Source organism: Enoplosus armatus, chromosome 9 (assembly GCF_043641665.1).
Source record: "Enoplosus armatus isolate fEnoArm2 chromosome 9, fEnoArm2.hap1, whole genome shotgun sequence".
In the NCBI taxonomy this organism is placed as follows: Eukaryota; Metazoa; Chordata; class Actinopteri; order Centrarchiformes; family Enoplosidae; genus Enoplosus; species Enoplosus armatus.
In genome coordinates this window covers 1,564,204-1,581,703 of record NC_092188.1, presented here as the reverse complement: position 1 = coordinate 1,581,703, position 17,500 = coordinate 1,564,204, and the positions used below count along the sequence as shown (strand labels likewise).

Here is a 17,500-nt window from a genome sequence, read left to right as displayed (position 1 = left end):
AGAAGGAGGAGGAGAGGTAAGATAATTAGAGATGGAGGAGGAGGAGGAGAGGTAAGATAATTAGAGATGGAGGAGGAGGAGGAGGAGAGGTAAGATAATTAGAGATGGAGGAGGAGGAGGAGGAGGAGGAGAGGTAAGATAATTAGAGATGGAGGAGGAGGAGGAGGAGAGGTAAGATAATTAGAGATGGAGGAGGAGGAGGAGGAGAGGTAAGATAATTAGAGATGGAGGAGGAGGAGAGGTAAGATAATTAGAGATGGAGGAGGAGGAGAGGTAAGATAATTAGAGATGGAGGAGAAGGAGGAGGAGAGGTAAGATAATTAGAGATGGAGGAGGAGGAGGAGAGGTAAGATAATTAGAGATGGAGGAGGAGGAGGAGGAGAGGTAAGATAATTAGAGATGGAGGAGGAGGAGGAGGAGGAGGAGAGGTAAGATAATTAGAGATGGAGGAGGAGGAGAGGAGTTTATAAATTCAGATTTAGAGTGATGTGGATCTCCTGTGTCTCCAGTCTGGTCCTGACCTCTGGTTTCCTGGCGTCTCTCCTGCAGCTCTGCAGCCGGACTCGTCCATCTCCTGAGCGTCCCCCCCGACTCCCTCCAACTCATTCACCGACACCCCCCCACACTGGTCCAGGATCAGCTGCACGGCCTGAACACAGAGAACGAGACACACACAGCTTCATTGATCATGGTCTCACAGAGTGAAGGCCGCCTCCTGCTGTCCATCTTTATCCTGGTTTTCTCCTTCGGTGTCTTCTTTCCTGTGGTCAGTCTTCTTCTCTACACTTTGTTTCCTGTGGTCAGTCTTCTTCTCTACACTTTGTTTCCTGTGGTCAGTCTTCTTCTCTACACTTTATTTCCTGTGGTCAGTCTTCTTCTCTACACTTTGTTTCCTGTGGTCAGTCTTCTTCTCTACACTTTATTTCCTGTGGTCAGTCTTCTTCTCTACACTTTGTTTCCTGTGGTCAGTCTTCTTCTCTACACTTTATTTCCTGTGGTCAGTCTTCTTCTCTACACTTTGTTTCCTGTGGTCAGTCTTCTTCTCTACACTTTGTTTCCTGTGGTCAGTCTTCTTCTCTACACTTTGTTTCCTGTGGTCAGTCTTCTTCTCTACACTCCTGGTCAGTCTTCTTCTCTACACTTTGTTTCCTGTGGTCAGTCTTCTTCTCTACACTTTGTTTCCTGTGGTCAGTCTTCTTCTCTACACTTTGTTTCCTGTGGTCAGTCTTCTTCTCTACACTTTATTGTCCTCATGAACTCATTCAACTGTTAAAAACTGACCTGCGTATAAAATAGGAAACTTCTTCACTGCATCAAATAAAGTGACAGGTCTCCACATGTGCTCAAAGTTTATATATTATAACTTATTGCATCATCAGGTAAAACATCAACAACTGGAAGACAAAGCCAACACATTATCATCCATCCCTCCGTCTGTCCTACCTTCCCGTCGCTGATGATGTCGAGACGATGCCAGCGCCGGTCGGTGACGGTGGATTTAGGTGGCAGCTGCAGGGTCAGCGTTCCTGATCCGTGGTTTATACTCAGAGCTGGAACCCCGTTCCTCAACTCTGGATGGGAGGACGAGATTCTTAGTTTGGTATTTTCCCGCTCACAGTGAAACCTTGACCTAAACATGATGTTTCCTTCTGCTTTGTTAATGTTATTTTCATCTCTTGAGCCCCGACATGAGCTGCTGCATCCCATCAACAGCTGCAGGAATCCACTCAGACAATTCTCTGTGTGTCACATGTGTGTGTTTGTGTGAGCGTGACCTGATCAACCTCACAGCCATGTTATCAAACATGTGAGTGAAAAACACTTCACAGCAGATCAATACTGCAGCCATCTTTGATTTTCCGCTCCCCGGACGCTCGCAGCGACCGACCGGGTTCAATAATTACATAACTTTAATGCCACAAGATTATGCAAGAGGAATTTGAAAGGCCATCTGCAGGCTAATCCGCTAACGCCACATCAGGACCGCCGGGAGCTGACATTAGAGTTTATGAAGCTCTCCGTCCGCTGAGAAACTGTCTTTACGGCGCCGCACGGATTCACTCTTTGTGCTGTGTGAAAAGGACGAGCGTTTTCCCACCAGCGCTGTGAGATTAGCATGTTTGTTAGAGCGCTCAGAAGTTCAAAATAATGTTTCAACTTTTAGCAAAGAGATGCCGCGTTTCAAACTGAGCTTTTCCATCATACGAGAAAAAACCTCATCACGCGTGTCTTCTTCGTGTTTCTGTGGTCACTCGTCGCTGTTTCTTTTCATTCGGCCAACGCTTGTTTTGGTACAGAGCAGGACGCTGAGACCACAACCTCTCAAGTTTTCATGAAATGTGGGTTCAATATTCAAGTTAGAGGCCTTCGCAGGTCCAGTAAACCAGACAAGACCAGACCAGAAGTTCCAGTTCCTCTGGTCTTTACGGACCAGTTTCGACTGTCCTCCTTTGACTGGTCCCTTCTAGACCTGTAAAGACCTCTAATAGAAGACTCAACAGTGGTTCAGATTCAAGTTGCTGCAGATATTCATGCAGACTGAATGGCCTGGCCTTTTAGTTAGACTCCAAGAGTGACTAAATCATCAGGATGCTGTTGGTTCTGTCCAGCACTTTCGTATTGTATCCGCCTCTCGTGCTGTCGATGAGGCCGACAGCGACACCACAGAGGCCTTACTGGTGCCGAGAGCCGCCGGGACCTTTCCTACTGTGTCGGTGATGAACGCTGCAGCCTCTAGTTTACTTGTGACTCCCGACATGTCCAAGAATTACAGCCTGTTGCATTATACTGATATCTGGACAGTTGAACAAGCAAACTGCATGTCGCCTTTGTTGCATTGCATTCTGGTCTTTCTTCTGCTGGTGTGTGTGGAGAACTTCTGTTTTTAGCTCCAGAACAAAGGCCTGGTTCTTTGATTCACTGTTGATGTTATACAGTACTGGAAATACTGTGAACACAAAGCGTTCATGAACAGAGAGGCAGAGACACCTGAACCAATGACAGGTAAGTGCCTTTCTTAATGCTTTTAAAATAAAGAATATCTTATGTACGTAATGACCTTTGCACACAGGCACCCCAGCAGTACACTCACCGACGGCGATGAAGTCCTCCTGCTCCCCGGAGTGGGCGGGGCCGAGCGGCCCGTTGTAGAGGAGCAGCCCATTTGCCGACTCAGCCAGGAACTCCAGGGAGATGTGGCTCTGGAAGCAAGGCATGATGGGAGGGAACCAGGCGTAGCCCTGGCCGCCGAAGCTGTGTTTGGTCTGCTGGCACTCCGGCCCGTCGAACATGGGAGGACACTTACACCTGAGAGACAGAGAGAGTTTATTTTATAACCAGTTAGAACCCTGCTGGTGGAAGCTTCCTCCACAATCAATCAACCAATGTCAGTGGTAGCTTTGGCCCTGGTCACCATCTAAAACTCTATAACACTATCTCAGTTTCCATGAACTACAATGACCTGAGAGAGACAGACAGACAGAAACACGGTTAAACTGTAGCGTATATTTGTGTTAATAGGATTTTTTGAGGGCGGAAGAAAGAGAAAAGAGAGTGAAGGAGGGAGACCCATCTGATTTAGCAGCTGAGATGCTGCAATCGATATTTAAATCATTAAAATGATGTGACAATTCAAAGTCAGCTGCTGTACGTGAAGCTGAAAACGAGGCTTTGGAGGGTTAGACCTCCAGGAGAAATCTATGCTCTCTCTTATTAAATCTTCAAACTGTTTGACAGAATTAATAAGCAGTGAACTAATGGGAAGTCTCTGGTGATGCCAGCAGTTCAGACTGGAATCAGCAGACTTCTTGTCAACAGTGAAAACTATGGAAACAAAGAGCTGCTGCAGAGAAAAGAAGGACAACAAAGAGGATTCACCGTGATGTTCTCTCATTATAAAGAAAGAAAATATATATATATATTATATATAATCTTTTATTGACAGTCACATGTGTTTGTAATGTCCGTATACTAATATAGATAATTTTACTGGAAGAAGCTCATCCATTGGTGGAATATTATGATGAACAACAGACCGAGACTGAACCTGTTCCAGAAGCTTCCTCAGACCCCTCCCTGCACCTACCTGTATCCCAGAGGTCCGTCCTGGCAGGTGCCCCCGTTGAGGCAGGGGTTGGTGGGGTAGGCGGAGCAGGACAGGTGGACGGCCTCTCGGCCCCGGCAGCCGCATCGCGCCGTCGACGAGGCCGACAGCGACACCAGAGAGGCGTTACCGGTGCTGAGAGCCACCGGGGCCTGGCTGAATGAAACCTCGTTGCTGCAGCCGCCAGACTGACTGCAGTCTGTGAAGGGACAGTCGTCAACGCCCACCTGAGAGATGGACACGCCCAACATGGCCTCCAACTGCAGGGGGGGGAACAAGAGATGATAGACAGAACAAACATGTAGGTTACCTTAGAAAGCAAAAGATTTGATAAAAATGCTTCTATGTCAAACTGAAACTAGTAAATACCTAACTAATGAAAGTATAGCTAGGATAAAACTAGCTGAAACTAACTGTTAGCATGAAGCTAACCAAACTAAAACTAGCCTGAAGCTAAAAGGAAAGTCGATGAAACAAAAACTAGCAGGAATCTAGTATGAAACTAACTGAACTGAAACCAGGACTAAAAATACCACGAAGGGACTGGAACTAAGACTAACATGCAGCTAACCAAAACCTAAAACTAGCTTGAAAATCAGACTAACTAAAAGTATGAAACTAAAACTAAACCCAGAATGAAACTTAAAGATGAAAGTAACTAAAATCAAACCTGGCACTAAAACTAGTATGAAGGTAACCAAACTAAACCTAGCATTAAACTAAGACTAGCATGAAGCTAACTAAGCTATTGGTAACAGGAAAGGAAACTAGCAGTAATCTAAAACGAGTACAAGACTAACTTGACCTGAAAAATAGTGTTAAACTGCAAAAAAATCAGCAAACTGAAAATAGAAATAGGGATAAACTCTAAATAACATACAAGCTGACACTAAAATCAAGAAAAGTAGCATGAAACTAATTAACCCCCAAAAAGAAATAGACTAATTGAAGCCAGCAGGATGCTAATAGCTACTAACATAAAACTACAATTAAAATCCCGGTTGAATATTAAATAAACTAAGTGGAACTAAAACATAACATAATTAGAGATTTTGACAGCAGCTGTCTTTGATCTAATGTCGACCTGCATCAGTTAATGTTCTGTCATTTCCCCCCTCCCGTTAAAGTTTTGCTGTCATTCGCTTTCCGTTGCCAAATTCACCCGTTTCCCTGCTTGTCATGTTGATTCTTTTCTCTCGTTTTGTCTTTATGGGTGAGAGGTTTTCATCAGAGTCCCTCAGGGTTTCCTGTCTCTCTCCAACTGTGTGTATTTCTTTTTTTGGAGTTTAGTTATTCAGCTGACACTCTTATCCACAGTGACTTACACTCCCCAGGCAGGGCTTCAGTCTTTGGCTCCTCAGCCAGTTTCAACATCTTCCCTTTTTTTTTTTGTGCCGACTTTGTATTTATCTGACATTCTTGTTCTAAATCAGCCACCATACTTTTTCCTTTTAACCTGAGATAATTAAAGACGCACTTTTCTTCTGCGGCATTTGATGTTCAGGTTATTTTTAATCATACTGCGTGCTTTGTACTGGTATTTATACTCAATGCTCTCTATTGTTGTGATGGTCGTTTTCATGGGTTTTCAGTGTTTTTTTAAATAAGCTGAGTTTGAGATGTGCTGCACTGAACCGGTCCTGACACCTGAAGGTCACAGGTTCAGGAGCTGAACCTGTGACCTTCTGGCTACAATAATCACTTTATTTACAATAACTGCTCTCATTTGCAGTGTTTAAGCGTTGATTTTATGTGTGAAAGGGTTCATGTTGCCTTAACCTGGAAACGGATGCAAAATGGAATTAAAAGAGGATTGTAAGGAAAACGATGACAACAGTTAAAGTTAAGTGTTAACAACTTTAATATTTTTACAGTCGCTACATTCATCGCTTAGTCAGTAATTTATTAAATAATCTGTATAACTTATATCAGCATGTTTTTTGTTTTGCTGTGTTTCTTTTTCCTTCTCTTGTTCATTATCCCGAATCAGCTGAGAGTTTAGATCTTTGCAGTGGTTGAGAGAAGAATTAAGTATATTTACTACAATTCTGAGGTACTATTTCCATTTTCTTCCACTTTATACTTCGACTACTCTACAATTCAGAGGCAAATATTGCACGTTTCACTCCACTACATTTATTTGATAACTTCGTTACTTTGCAGATTCAGATTAATAATACAAAATATAATTAACAAACACACAAATTAAGACTAAGACAAGACTTTATTGATCCCCAGTGGGGAAATTCACAAACTACCATTCTGTCTCTGAAGGAAATACAATTATCTCCACCTTCACCAGCTGCAACATTAAAGTGATGAACACCAATAATATAATATATATTACTCTGCATGATGAGTACTTTTACTTTTGGGACTTAAAGTACATTTTGATGCTATTCTTCCCTACTTTTACTGAGTAAGAGTATTTGTACACTGTGGTATGTAGATATATAGTTATATAGAGTACTTCTTCCACCGCTGGATATTTGAGTATTTCTTGCTCAGTTGTGTGTGTGTGTGTGTGTGTAACGTGTGTTTACACGGTTCACTGACTGTCGTCACCTTCCTGCCTCTCACAGTACTGACCTCAGGTCAGCAGCTGCTCTCGTGCTTTTAATGGCTCTGAAATATTCATATACATGTACACAGTGAGTGTATCGTATGAGCGCCACTTGCTGGAGTGACGTGTGAGTATCTAACCTCTCTAGTGTGTGTTCATACGCATGTGAGACGGAGCGTTAAATGGTTTACAGCGTGTGGTAAGTGTCTCTGCGTGGCCGCTGTATGAATGTGTGAATGTGATGTTTAATTGATGTGTAATTAATGTATCATTAACCCTTTCAGTGTGCAGCCATCTCTGCCGTCACTCGTCACTCTGCCTCTTACAGTTTGTCCTGAACTCCTGTCCACTCTTCTCCACATGTGCAGGAACGTTCCAAGTGTTTTGGGAGACAGAGAAGCTGATCTAGAGGCAGTCAGTAAGCTTTCTTCGTCACATAGAACAGAAATTACGATTGGTCGGTTAAAACTCGCTGTTCAGCATCTGTAGGTTTTAGCACCTGAGTTTAATTTGAACTTGTGCACTTTTTAAAGAGTGACAGAATATTATTTGTGCTAAATTAAAGACAGACTAGTAGATGTTTTTAACCTCTTAAAATATATCCAGAAAACATTACTACTCTGTTTCACACACATATACTTATATATGACGTATATATATATATATATATATATATATATATATATATTCAATATGATACTTTAAAATCCAAGACTTTTTTTTATATATCACTGTATAGTCTAGATGCAGAATCTGTCATTAATAACCTTGTGATGTCCACGAGAATTTAAAATAGTAATAAATAAATGAAGTTCTGTGGGCTTGAACAATGTGTTATGACTGAACCACCAAGGACACCAGCAGAGTTTAAGATTCATTCATTAGAGAAACCCTGCAGTACATGTTGAAAAACTAATCACTATATTCAAAACATTTAAAGAGCCTTTTCAGGCTGTAACTCTCTCCTCACCTTGGCTTTGTTTGCTGCCACGTAGCCGTGCAGCTTCTCTGCCTTGTAGTACGGCGAGCCGTGAGCGGCGAACCAAACGTTGAGCGCCTTCTCTCCACGCTGGCCGCCGTCGCCCGCAGAGAAGATCTGGACATTTTCCGGCAAAGTCTGCAGGAGTTCAGCCAACATTCGACCCAGACGGGAGAACCGACTCTCCTCACGTCCACGACTGCTGAAGAATTCCTCCACGGTCAGGTCTGCAAGGAGAGACGGAGGGTCGACAGATTTATTGAGAAACCTTCGGCAGCAACATGGACAGATAGAGACACAACACTACGGGATAAATGGAAAGAAGACAGAAAGGAAGAAAAATGAGGAGAAGAGAAAAACAAACACATTCTGAAAAGAGACAAGACAAGAAAAGACAGGAGAAGAAGAACGGGGAGTTATTTCCCATCATGCCTCTCTGTCTGTTCGTGCTGATGGAGCCTGGGGGAGCTGACAGCCCTGAAACCGGGACCCGGCGGCACTCGGGGACATGCAACATCACTCCCCTTCAATTACAGTTACCATGGCAACAACTGGGGCATGCATGTGTGCAACTTGTGTCAGTGTGTTTCAAAAACTTCCATCATCATCATCATCATCATCACTGTGGGACTCACTGCTCATGCGGATGGAGGCGGCGTTATGCAGGGCGGCCTGCTGCAGCTCCCTGACCTCCACCTGAGCGGTGGAGGTGACGTCGGGCCAGGTGTGGTCCGACACGCGTACCTGCAGGCGGTACGAGCCTGGAGGAGCCCCCTCCCTGATACTGAGCTGACCTGAGCTCTGGTTCAGACTGAACAACCTGAGAGACAGACAGGGAGGGAGAGTTGCTTCAGATGTTTTATGTTACAGGTTTTAAATTACATCATTTGTCCATAATTGTTCCTGATTTGCTGCTTCCTCATCACGTAGCCGTGTTGTGGACTGTATGTGTATGTATGTTGGCCTGTTTGCATATTTTGCACGTCTGTGTGATGTGTTTTAGGTCACTTGCATCTGTATTTTTCAAAACAACATTATTTGCATTTCATGAAGCCAGTGGATGCATGTTAATGATTTAAAGCCAAATCTTGAGGATTTCTTTCAGATCCTTTTAGTACAAAATTCCCTTTTTGTGTTTTCTTGCTGAGCCCTTAATAATATCAAAGGTAAAGTGGAGCAACCTGAATGGAACAACATCAAAACGCAAAGGGTTAATTGGTAGAAAATGTCAGTATGATATGTGCGGATGAAACGAAGTCGAGCCTGATGCTCCTCTTCATCTGTTTTTCCACGTGATCTTTAATCTGAGTAAAGTCTTCCTCAGATGGGATTCCTCAGATCAAACTCTGACCAGATGGGGGTCTGTGGTTGGACACGGATCCATGTGGGGGGTTCTTGATCTGGAGAGCTTTGGCGCTCTCTGCTCTGCTGCACCGGAGACTCGATCCCAGGCGCTGTGGCCCGGGTCCAAACCTGGTCCTGAATATGTGCCATCGGGCTGGTGTAACTGTTTAACCTCCTTACACCGCGGCGACCTTCAGAGCTCAGACCAGACGGATTAATTAACTGCGACTGAATCGAGGCCAAAATGCATCCGGGATTGAACCTGCAGCACTGCTACGTGCCTTCTCCTGGGATCTGTGTCACACTTTAAAGATTTCAAACGCTGCGACACAGCACTTCACTGAAGGAAACAAATGAGAAGATATCATGTGCAGATCAATTCCAAACAAATGACTGTCTGCAGGGGCCGGAAGCCGATATCTTCCCCTCTTTATATCTAACATGCTGCCTGTTGATTTCCCGCGAGGTGACATGTTGTTACTGGTCCGCTGGGGCTGTTTCACCTCACCTGAACACATCGCTCTGTTTCCTATTTTTCCTCCAGTTTTTATCACTTCTATATGTAAATAACATGCACCCTAAACCTGATCCATACTGTGAACAAATTGCTATGTGCGGGCTGGAGTGACGAGGGGCGGCGGTTCAGGAGTATCTATGGTAATTCTCTAGCGGTTCCTTTGTTCTCCGCCGTTTCTTGTCGTCTGGCGTCGTCCCTCCTTACAGGTATCTCGTTAGAAGAGAAGGTGGCAGCGAGCAATCAGGCTCTCCTTTCAACGCGCCCGCATGAAGCCTCGCCTCATCAAACAAAACGAGCGCGCCCTCGCCGCGCTTCACTGGGAATTTTCAATACCGCTGGTTATGAAGTATTAATAGCACTGTTCCTGACAAGTCAGATCCCCTTTTCTATCTCTCTCTCCTCCCCGTCCTCTGCCCTTTCATTCTCTCTCACTCTTTCTTTGTTTCCCCCTTCAAACTGCCTGTTTCTCTGTCCCAATTTTCCTTTCTCCTCTTCGTCGCTCCGCACCTTTGTACTGTCTCTCCCTCTCTATTTTAAATCTGTCAGTTCTTGTGCTGCTCTTTTCTTTTCTCTCTTCTTCTTCATGCGTCTCTTGCTGTGTGTCACATGAGAGGGGACACTTTAAGAGGGAATCTTTTCTGCTTTACCTCCAACACATCCTAACACAGCTTTACATCTGCCACTCTCTGGATGCTTTTATCCAAAACTACTAACAATGTGCCCAAAAGGAGTGTGTACGTTTATAGTATAGATGGTCCAAATGGCAGCGTGAGTGTCAGTAAACTCCACAGGGATTAAACCTGAGTTTGTGGTGGAAATCTCAGAGACAGATATCTCAAAACCTAAGCAAGCAAGGACGCATGTGTTTTTGCAGTTTGATGCATTGACCTCTGCAACATGTTGCATTCCTCAAAGGCCCAATGCAGGCCGTGAAGTTTTAGATTTCTGGATGTATGATTGGGTTGGTTTCCCACTGATCCAGGCAGCCTTCAGTGTATTTCAGTGTTTGTCAGGGCTGCAGTATCATTTGTGTGGTAAATTTTAGGTTTAAATTAATTCTCTCTCGTTCGTTACCTTCCTCTCTCGTCCTCTTTACTTCTGTCGTTCTCTGCCTCTCTTTGCATTGTTATCTCTTGACATGTCTGCAGGACCCACCAGCCTTTCTTTACCTCTCTCTGTATTTAACTTCTCTCTCAGCACCCCTTTCTCACCATCTACATCTACAGCATCACTTCCTTATCTTCTCCACCTCATTATCTACCTCTGCGTTGTTTACCACTTTTTTCCTTCGTCGTCTACCCGACTTCCTCTTTCTCATATTACTGCTTCTACCTCTCTACGTCTTCTTCTCTTCGCATTGCTGCCTCTCTACTTTATTACCTTGTGGCCTTCAAAGCCCTCTACCTCTCTTTACCTCAACACCTACATGACTAACTATTACTTTTCCATCTCTGCCTTCACCTCCATCACTCTCTCTTTGCGTGTCACCTCTCAGCCGTATGAGATCAAAGTACCTGGATGGTTTGCCTTCGAACCGGTACACCTTCTCACTCCAGTCATCAAGGTCGGGAGATTGAACTCGTCCGAGCGCCGTCGTCGGGAGAATACCTGTCAGGAGGTGGGAAGTAAAAGACACAAAAAAAGTCAAGGAATGCATTGGCTTTGAAAGGAATTAGTTTTGAGTACAAGCGATCCCTGCGGTACAACCCAAATATTAAGAGTGAAGGAAAGAAAGTGGAGGCTTCTTTAAGGAGATATGGTAGCGGGCAACGTGTAATTGGCACGCACGGTCATGGTTTGACAGCACAGCAGGAAGATGTGCTCACATTAGAATCGCTTGCACAGTGTTTTCCCCCCTCTTCCAAAAAAAGCTGAACACAGCGCTGTAATCTCTTTAGCTGTGAAATCAGCTGCCTTTTAAAAATGGCTCCTGTTTATGTGCCCGTCAAACCTGGGACTTAAGCTGGAGTTAATTGTTTGCTTCATGGCATGTTGTTGAGGTACGTGATGGATTCGTATTAGCGGGTTAATGTACTTTCATGTGGAAAGGCCCCGGAGAGGGAATCCACTAAAAATACATTACAGAGAACCTCAGTTTTTCCAGCAAATTACAGGAGGCTGACAGATGGTATAAAACGCTAAATAAGTGATGTGGGCTGGAGCGGGAGGCTGCGAGCAGTCGACTGTGACAAGTACAGTCTTAACAACACAAGCGCAGAGCACTAAGGAGGCGGTGGGAGGGACAACGGGGGACCTGAAGGTTAGAGGAGCCCGTCTATGACCAGAAAGGCACCAGTTTGAATCCGTCAGACCAGCTGGTGGACTCTGATCTGGTGCGATGAATGACAAATGTTCTTTTGTCAGTCTACAACTACCATCGGGAAGAGCTTAGGCAAGGCAACTTCTACAGTGGAGTGGAGAGTAGTAGGTTGTACTTTGATGCTCAGTGCGAGGACACTCAGTAAAGCCCGTTTAGGAAGGTAGGAAGGTAAAGACACAAAAAACTAGAAAAGAAATCTCTCTCGCCATGAATCAGAACAAAAAACTGAAAACATACCCTCAAAACTGTAGACGATGAAGTTGGTGTGTCCTGGTGAGTGAGGGTGGTCATTTCTGTCACCAATGATGACCGTCAGCGTGCTGGTGGAGCTCATTGGAGGAGAGCCGCTGTCAATCATGAGAATCGGGAGGTGGTACTCCTTCTGCCGCTCGCGGTCGAAGGTCCGGAGGGCGGTGATGGCCGCGCTGCCGTTTCGAAAGTCAGTCAAATTAAAGTTGGTGGCATCTGAGGTGAGCATGAGGAGCCGTATGGAGAACGGTCCGCCATTGGTGGAGGTGTCCCGGTCGGTGGCGTGGAGGAGGAGGGAGGTTTCGTTCATTCGAACTGCCTGGGGTGCCGCCGTGTTCTCCCAAACGACGGGCTTATAGGGGACCTCGAACTCCGGTCCATTGTCGTTAATGTCGAGTACCGTTACCATGACGATGGCAGTGCCAGTCAGGGTTGGACTCCCAGCGTCAGTGGCGAGGACCATGATCCTGTGCTGCGAGATTTTCTCCCTGTCCAGAGAATCGGCCACTACCACCCAACCAGACTGGTCCACCAGAAACTGACTGTAGGGGTCCGACTCTTTTGAAATACTGTAAGAAAAGCGTCCATTTTGGCCCGAGTCTAGATCAGAAGCCGTAACCTGAGCTACAATTGTCCCCACAGGTACATCTTCAGACATGGCTGGTGACTCATAGAATTGAGGGAGAAATACGGGGGCGTGGTCATTGGAGTCTTCCACCTGAACCAGGCAGTAGGCCAGGCTGAAGAAATCAGCGTCTTCAGCCTTCAAGGTCAGATTGAAAGTCCTCTCATGGGGCTTCTCGAAGTCAACCTTCTTCTTGAGTTTTATCACACCGCGTCGGTTCACTTTGTCTGTCTCCATGAAGAACTTCCTGTCCTCGTCACCGCCAACGATGCTGAAGGTTACCACAGCGTTCTCACCCTCATCTCCGTCTGTGGCAGAAACTACGAGAACCTCGCTGTTCACCTCCAGGTCCTCTGTCACCTGAACACCGGAGAACAGAAGTGTGTCATTATTATCATTATGAGCTGACAGAAGGTGTGTTTTGGACAGGAGACTTTTATGTCTTATGTAAAGCCCTCTGAATTGCCTTGTTGTTAAAAGGTCCAACACAAATAAACTTGCAGTGTCTTGGTGAACTCACCTGAGTGGTGTAGAGCCTCTGAGTGAAGACGGGTGGGTGATCATTGACATCTGAAACCATGATCGTGGCTGTCCCTGTTCCTGCCAAACCCCCTCCATCCCTGGCCTCCACCACTACCAGATACCGCTCCTCCATCTCCCGGTCCAGGGAACGTAGAACCGTGTAGATGGTGCCTGTGCTGGAGTTGATGGAGAACAGGTTGAGGTTAATCTCATTTCGGACATTCTTGATGATGCTGTAGGTCAGCATGGCGTTCTTCCCCTCGTTGGGGTCGTCGAGGTCCATGGCGCGCATCTCCATGACGGAGGTGTCGGCAGGTGAATTTTCAGGCACCTGGCCGACAAAACATCCATCTATTTCCAGTGCCGGACACGGGAAGAAAGGTGCGTTGTCGTTGACATCTCGGACCTCTAACAGCACATCAGCAAACCCTGTGAGTCCTGCCCCTCCCTCGTCTGTGGCGAGGACGAGGAATCTCCAGGCTGGGCGCTCCTCGCGGTCCAGGCGCCGTTGGGCGTAGATTCTTCCAGTGCGTTCATCAATGGTGAACTCGCCACCGGCACCCTGGCCATGGAGGGAGTAGCGGAGGGCGGTCTGGTCGGCCTCCTGGTCTGGATCTGTGGCTGACACCTGTAAAAGTGTAGACAAGAAAAAATCCAAAATGAGACATAGTTGAGTTTTTGATTTCTTGTACTACATGGACTCCCGTGACCTCCTGGTCCAAACTAAAAATGGAAGACTGGCATTTATTAAAGCATTTATAATTATTATTTTCCATAATGCTGGAACAGACTTCCAGAATATATAGGACACATACAACATTTAAGGTATAAATATAATATATAAGATATATAAGAGGTTGTAAGTTAAGACATATGACTTTGGAACGGTTTAAAACTTGATCCAGATCAGAGAGAGCTCAAACATTTTAGTCACTTAGGCATCTATAGAATTTATTTCGGGAAGAATCGTCCAACAGCATCTTAAGCACACAATTTTTCTACATGTCCAGGAGCCAGAGGGCCTGCGTTCGAGTGCGGCCATTGAGAAAAGGTATTAAAGACTTTTGCCTTTAGGCGTGGTCGAGACACGTCTTACTAACCAGTTCAGTTGAAGCTTACCGAGACCTCAATGCCCATCAGAATAGTTTACCTTTGAAAGTCTTTTCTAACTCTAAAAACAACCAATATGTAGAAAACAATCACCCACAAAACACTGAGACCACAGTGTCGGGTAATAAAATGGATTTCATTATACTGCAGTGAAACATGGTCGCTGACCGTCACAAGCAGCAACATTGACTTTTCACTCCAGTTGAATAACGTTCTTCCTCTTTGAAAGGAACTATTGCTTTTTGAGGTGTTTCTTATCAAAACAGTTGAATTGCTTTTTCATTATGTACAAATGTCAAGCCCAGCAAATAGGACGTGAGGCGGGGAGCTGATTGCAGCAGCTGCCCCCGCACACAGGGACTCTGCATCACAGGAATAAACATTTCTCTGTTGCTTTGTCCTGTTTGCTTAATTAACCTGCCTTCCTGCTATCTCTCTGAACGGGGGGGACAAGAGCACGAGCTCTCACATCTGTCACCGTGACACACAGTGCAATTAAAAGTTAATAGACGCCAACAAAAGCAAGAAAAAAAGTACACTTTTACTCTTTCTTCTCCTCTTTTCTCACCAGAGGGTTTGTTTACAGAAGCCTTTGAAGTTTTCTCCCCCCCCTCCCGCTGCCACCTCCCCCCTGTTGGCCCTTTGCATTCCCTGACAACGTGATGCAGGTAGACAATATTGAAGATGAGCAGTCGCAGCACCACAGAGGAGGCTGCCGCGCAGGTGAAGTCAAAAAATATTCATTTCAAATTGGATTTTCTCCTCCGTTCACTATCTGCTGAATTGTATTTATACACGGGGCTCAAAGCGGCGTGCGTTCAGGGAGGGGCCGAGCGCCGAGCGCCGGAAAAACTATTGAAAGAGTTAGAGAGGAACCGAGCGTATATATCAAATCAATTCCAGCAGGCGAGGGGAAGCAGGCCCGGGTTGAGGACTCGGTGACACATGCCTCTCTGACGGGGATTACTTTCCTGCCCTCTCCGACGCACTTCCACCTTTTTAATCTGATTTAACTCGGCAGCACATGCATATTACTGTGAATTACCAGAGATAGGTGTGACGAAAGGTAGATGAAAGCCACAGAAGGAGGAGGTTGACTCTGACTTTCTGAGGCAACTTTTCAGATCCTGGTCCCTTCCTGTCAGGAGGTTTTCGGTATGTAAAATCTGGGTGCCTCTATCAGCTGGTATTGTGTTAAACAATGTCACACATATGTGATGTGTTAGCATGAGGACACTGGATCTCTGCTGAGGTGTCGCTCCAGGCTAATTCACTTCTATGTTTGCAGCGTGACCAATACTATTAGATTTATCTGTATTAAACCTGATATATTTTCACATCTTGTTCATATAAACTGACACTTTCACAACGAGCTCCTTCACGGTGAAGGTGCGTTCAGAAGGTACTACTTTCTCATGTTCACATTTTAAACAGTTTCATCTGGACTGGATGGACATCTGATCAGTGCTTGTATTTAAAGCGTTGAGCGCAACAGTCAAAAACATATAGTGGCTATCAACACATCCATCCATCCACTGTCTGCATCTGCTTATGCTGCGCAGGGTCACAGAGGGGCTGGAGCGTATCCCAGCATGCACTGGGTGACAGGAAGAGTCCGGCCTGGATATGTTAACTGAATCACAAGTTCAACTTAGACTGGCTCTGTTTGGCTACACAGAGCTTAACATTAGTGATTCTGGATAACCGGTGTGAAGCTGGTTCGCCATCATCATCAACAGATGAAGAGCATAGCATTCAATATGACAAGAACTGAAAACAGTGATACCTGTGGGAACATGAAAAAAGATCGTTTATGGGCTGACGATAACTGATTTGTTCTCTTTTGTCTGAACAAACAAATAAGAAAAACACTTCAAAACAGTTAAAAAAATGTGTTTCTGCCACCAACACCAGAGAGAAAACTGTTGATCGTCTGCGTACAGCTTGATAAGGTTTATGATCTAAATGTTATAATTTACTGGGAACTAGTGGATTTTGTTTTTTTTAATAAAATATTCATTTTGGTCAGTGGGACTCTTCTCTTTACCACTTGCTGAATATTGACAGATCAGAACAATACAACCTTATATAGTATATGTTATAGAGAAAGAATACCTAATTTCGTATTATACCTGCTCAAAATGTTATATTAACTGCCACGGCTGAACATTAAAGCCAGGATGTGGTTCCTTTAACAGCTAATAGATGTTCTCTTTAAAAATACTTTGTTTTCCATGTGAGACTTTAAAGGCTCACATGGAAAACGAGGTGGTTTTGCTGCCTCAGCTTCAGTAGCCAACAAAATGGAGGTGAGCGATAAAACCAGTTTCAAATGTCCCCTAAGGTTCCTTCAAGGAGCCTTTAATCATCATCAGACCCATACAAACACGATTACTGACCTCCAGGATGAAAACAGGCAGCTGGGTGAGCTCCTCGGTCACGGCGGCGTGATACTCGGTCTGGCTGAAGACGGGCGCCTCGTCGTTGCGATTGACCACCTGAACCACCACCAACGTCTCGTTCTCCCACTTCCCGTCGGAGGCGACCAGCCGGAGCTCGTAGCGCTGCTCCATCTCGTAGTCCAGCGGCTGAGCCACGAAGATGGTCCCCACCTCGGGCTCCACGTCGAAGGTGCCCATGGTGTTTCCTGAGGTGATCTGGTAGCGCAGCTTGGCGTTGGCACCTGGAGGGAGGAAGCGGAGATCAGGTCATTTGTTGATATTTTCTACAGTGTCGGATTAAAGGATCAGCTGGATGTTGACACCTGGAGATGAAGAGGAGGATGATGTGATTGCTGCTTTCCAATAAAAACCCAGACTCATGTCCGCGTTGAACTGATTGACAGAATTAATGAAACTCGGCTTTGATTACAAACAGTTATTTACTTTTGGCTTCACAGAGTAAAAGAGTCCTCAGCTTTACTTTTGGCTTCTGGACATTTGGACTAATTTTAAATGACTGGCATTTCTCAGTATTTTTGACATTTTATAACATAAATGATTAATGATTAATTAAAAGAAGAAGAAGCTTCATAGATGAACCAGTTAATTTAAGATAAATGTTAGCAGCCTACTCCCGAATATTTCACCTTTTCTATCTTAAGAAATAAAAACATCTGCCTCTTTTTAGCAGTTTGTTCAGTTCAGGTTGCTGGAATCTTGGAATACTT

The 17,500-nt window shown here is 45.0% G+C and overlaps 1 protein-coding gene across 1 annotated transcript in view; it reads right to left on the bottom strand.

Moving 5' to 3' along the window:
• LOC139290325 (neural-cadherin) overlaps positions 1-17,500 on the bottom strand; it is a 103,540-nt gene that overhangs the window by 6,770 nt on the left and 79,270 nt on the right. Inside the window, exons 17-26 of the mRNA XM_070912066.1 lie at positions 16,731-17,014; positions 13,220-13,849; positions 12,063-13,059; positions 11,020-11,113; positions 8,280-8,464; positions 7,636-7,871; positions 4,085-4,362; positions 3,092-3,306; positions 1,444-1,571; positions 522-649 (exon numbers count right to left, since the gene is read on the bottom strand). Of these exons, the coding sequence (XP_070768167.1) occupies positions 522-649; positions 1,444-1,571; positions 3,092-3,306; positions 4,085-4,362; positions 7,636-7,871; positions 8,280-8,464; positions 11,020-11,113; positions 12,063-13,059; positions 13,220-13,849; positions 16,731-17,014 (3,175 nt within the window). The remainder of the gene's footprint in view (positions 1-521; positions 650-1,443; positions 1,572-3,091; positions 3,307-4,084; positions 4,363-7,635; positions 7,872-8,279; positions 8,465-11,019; positions 11,114-12,062; positions 13,060-13,219; positions 13,850-16,730; positions 17,015-17,500) is intronic.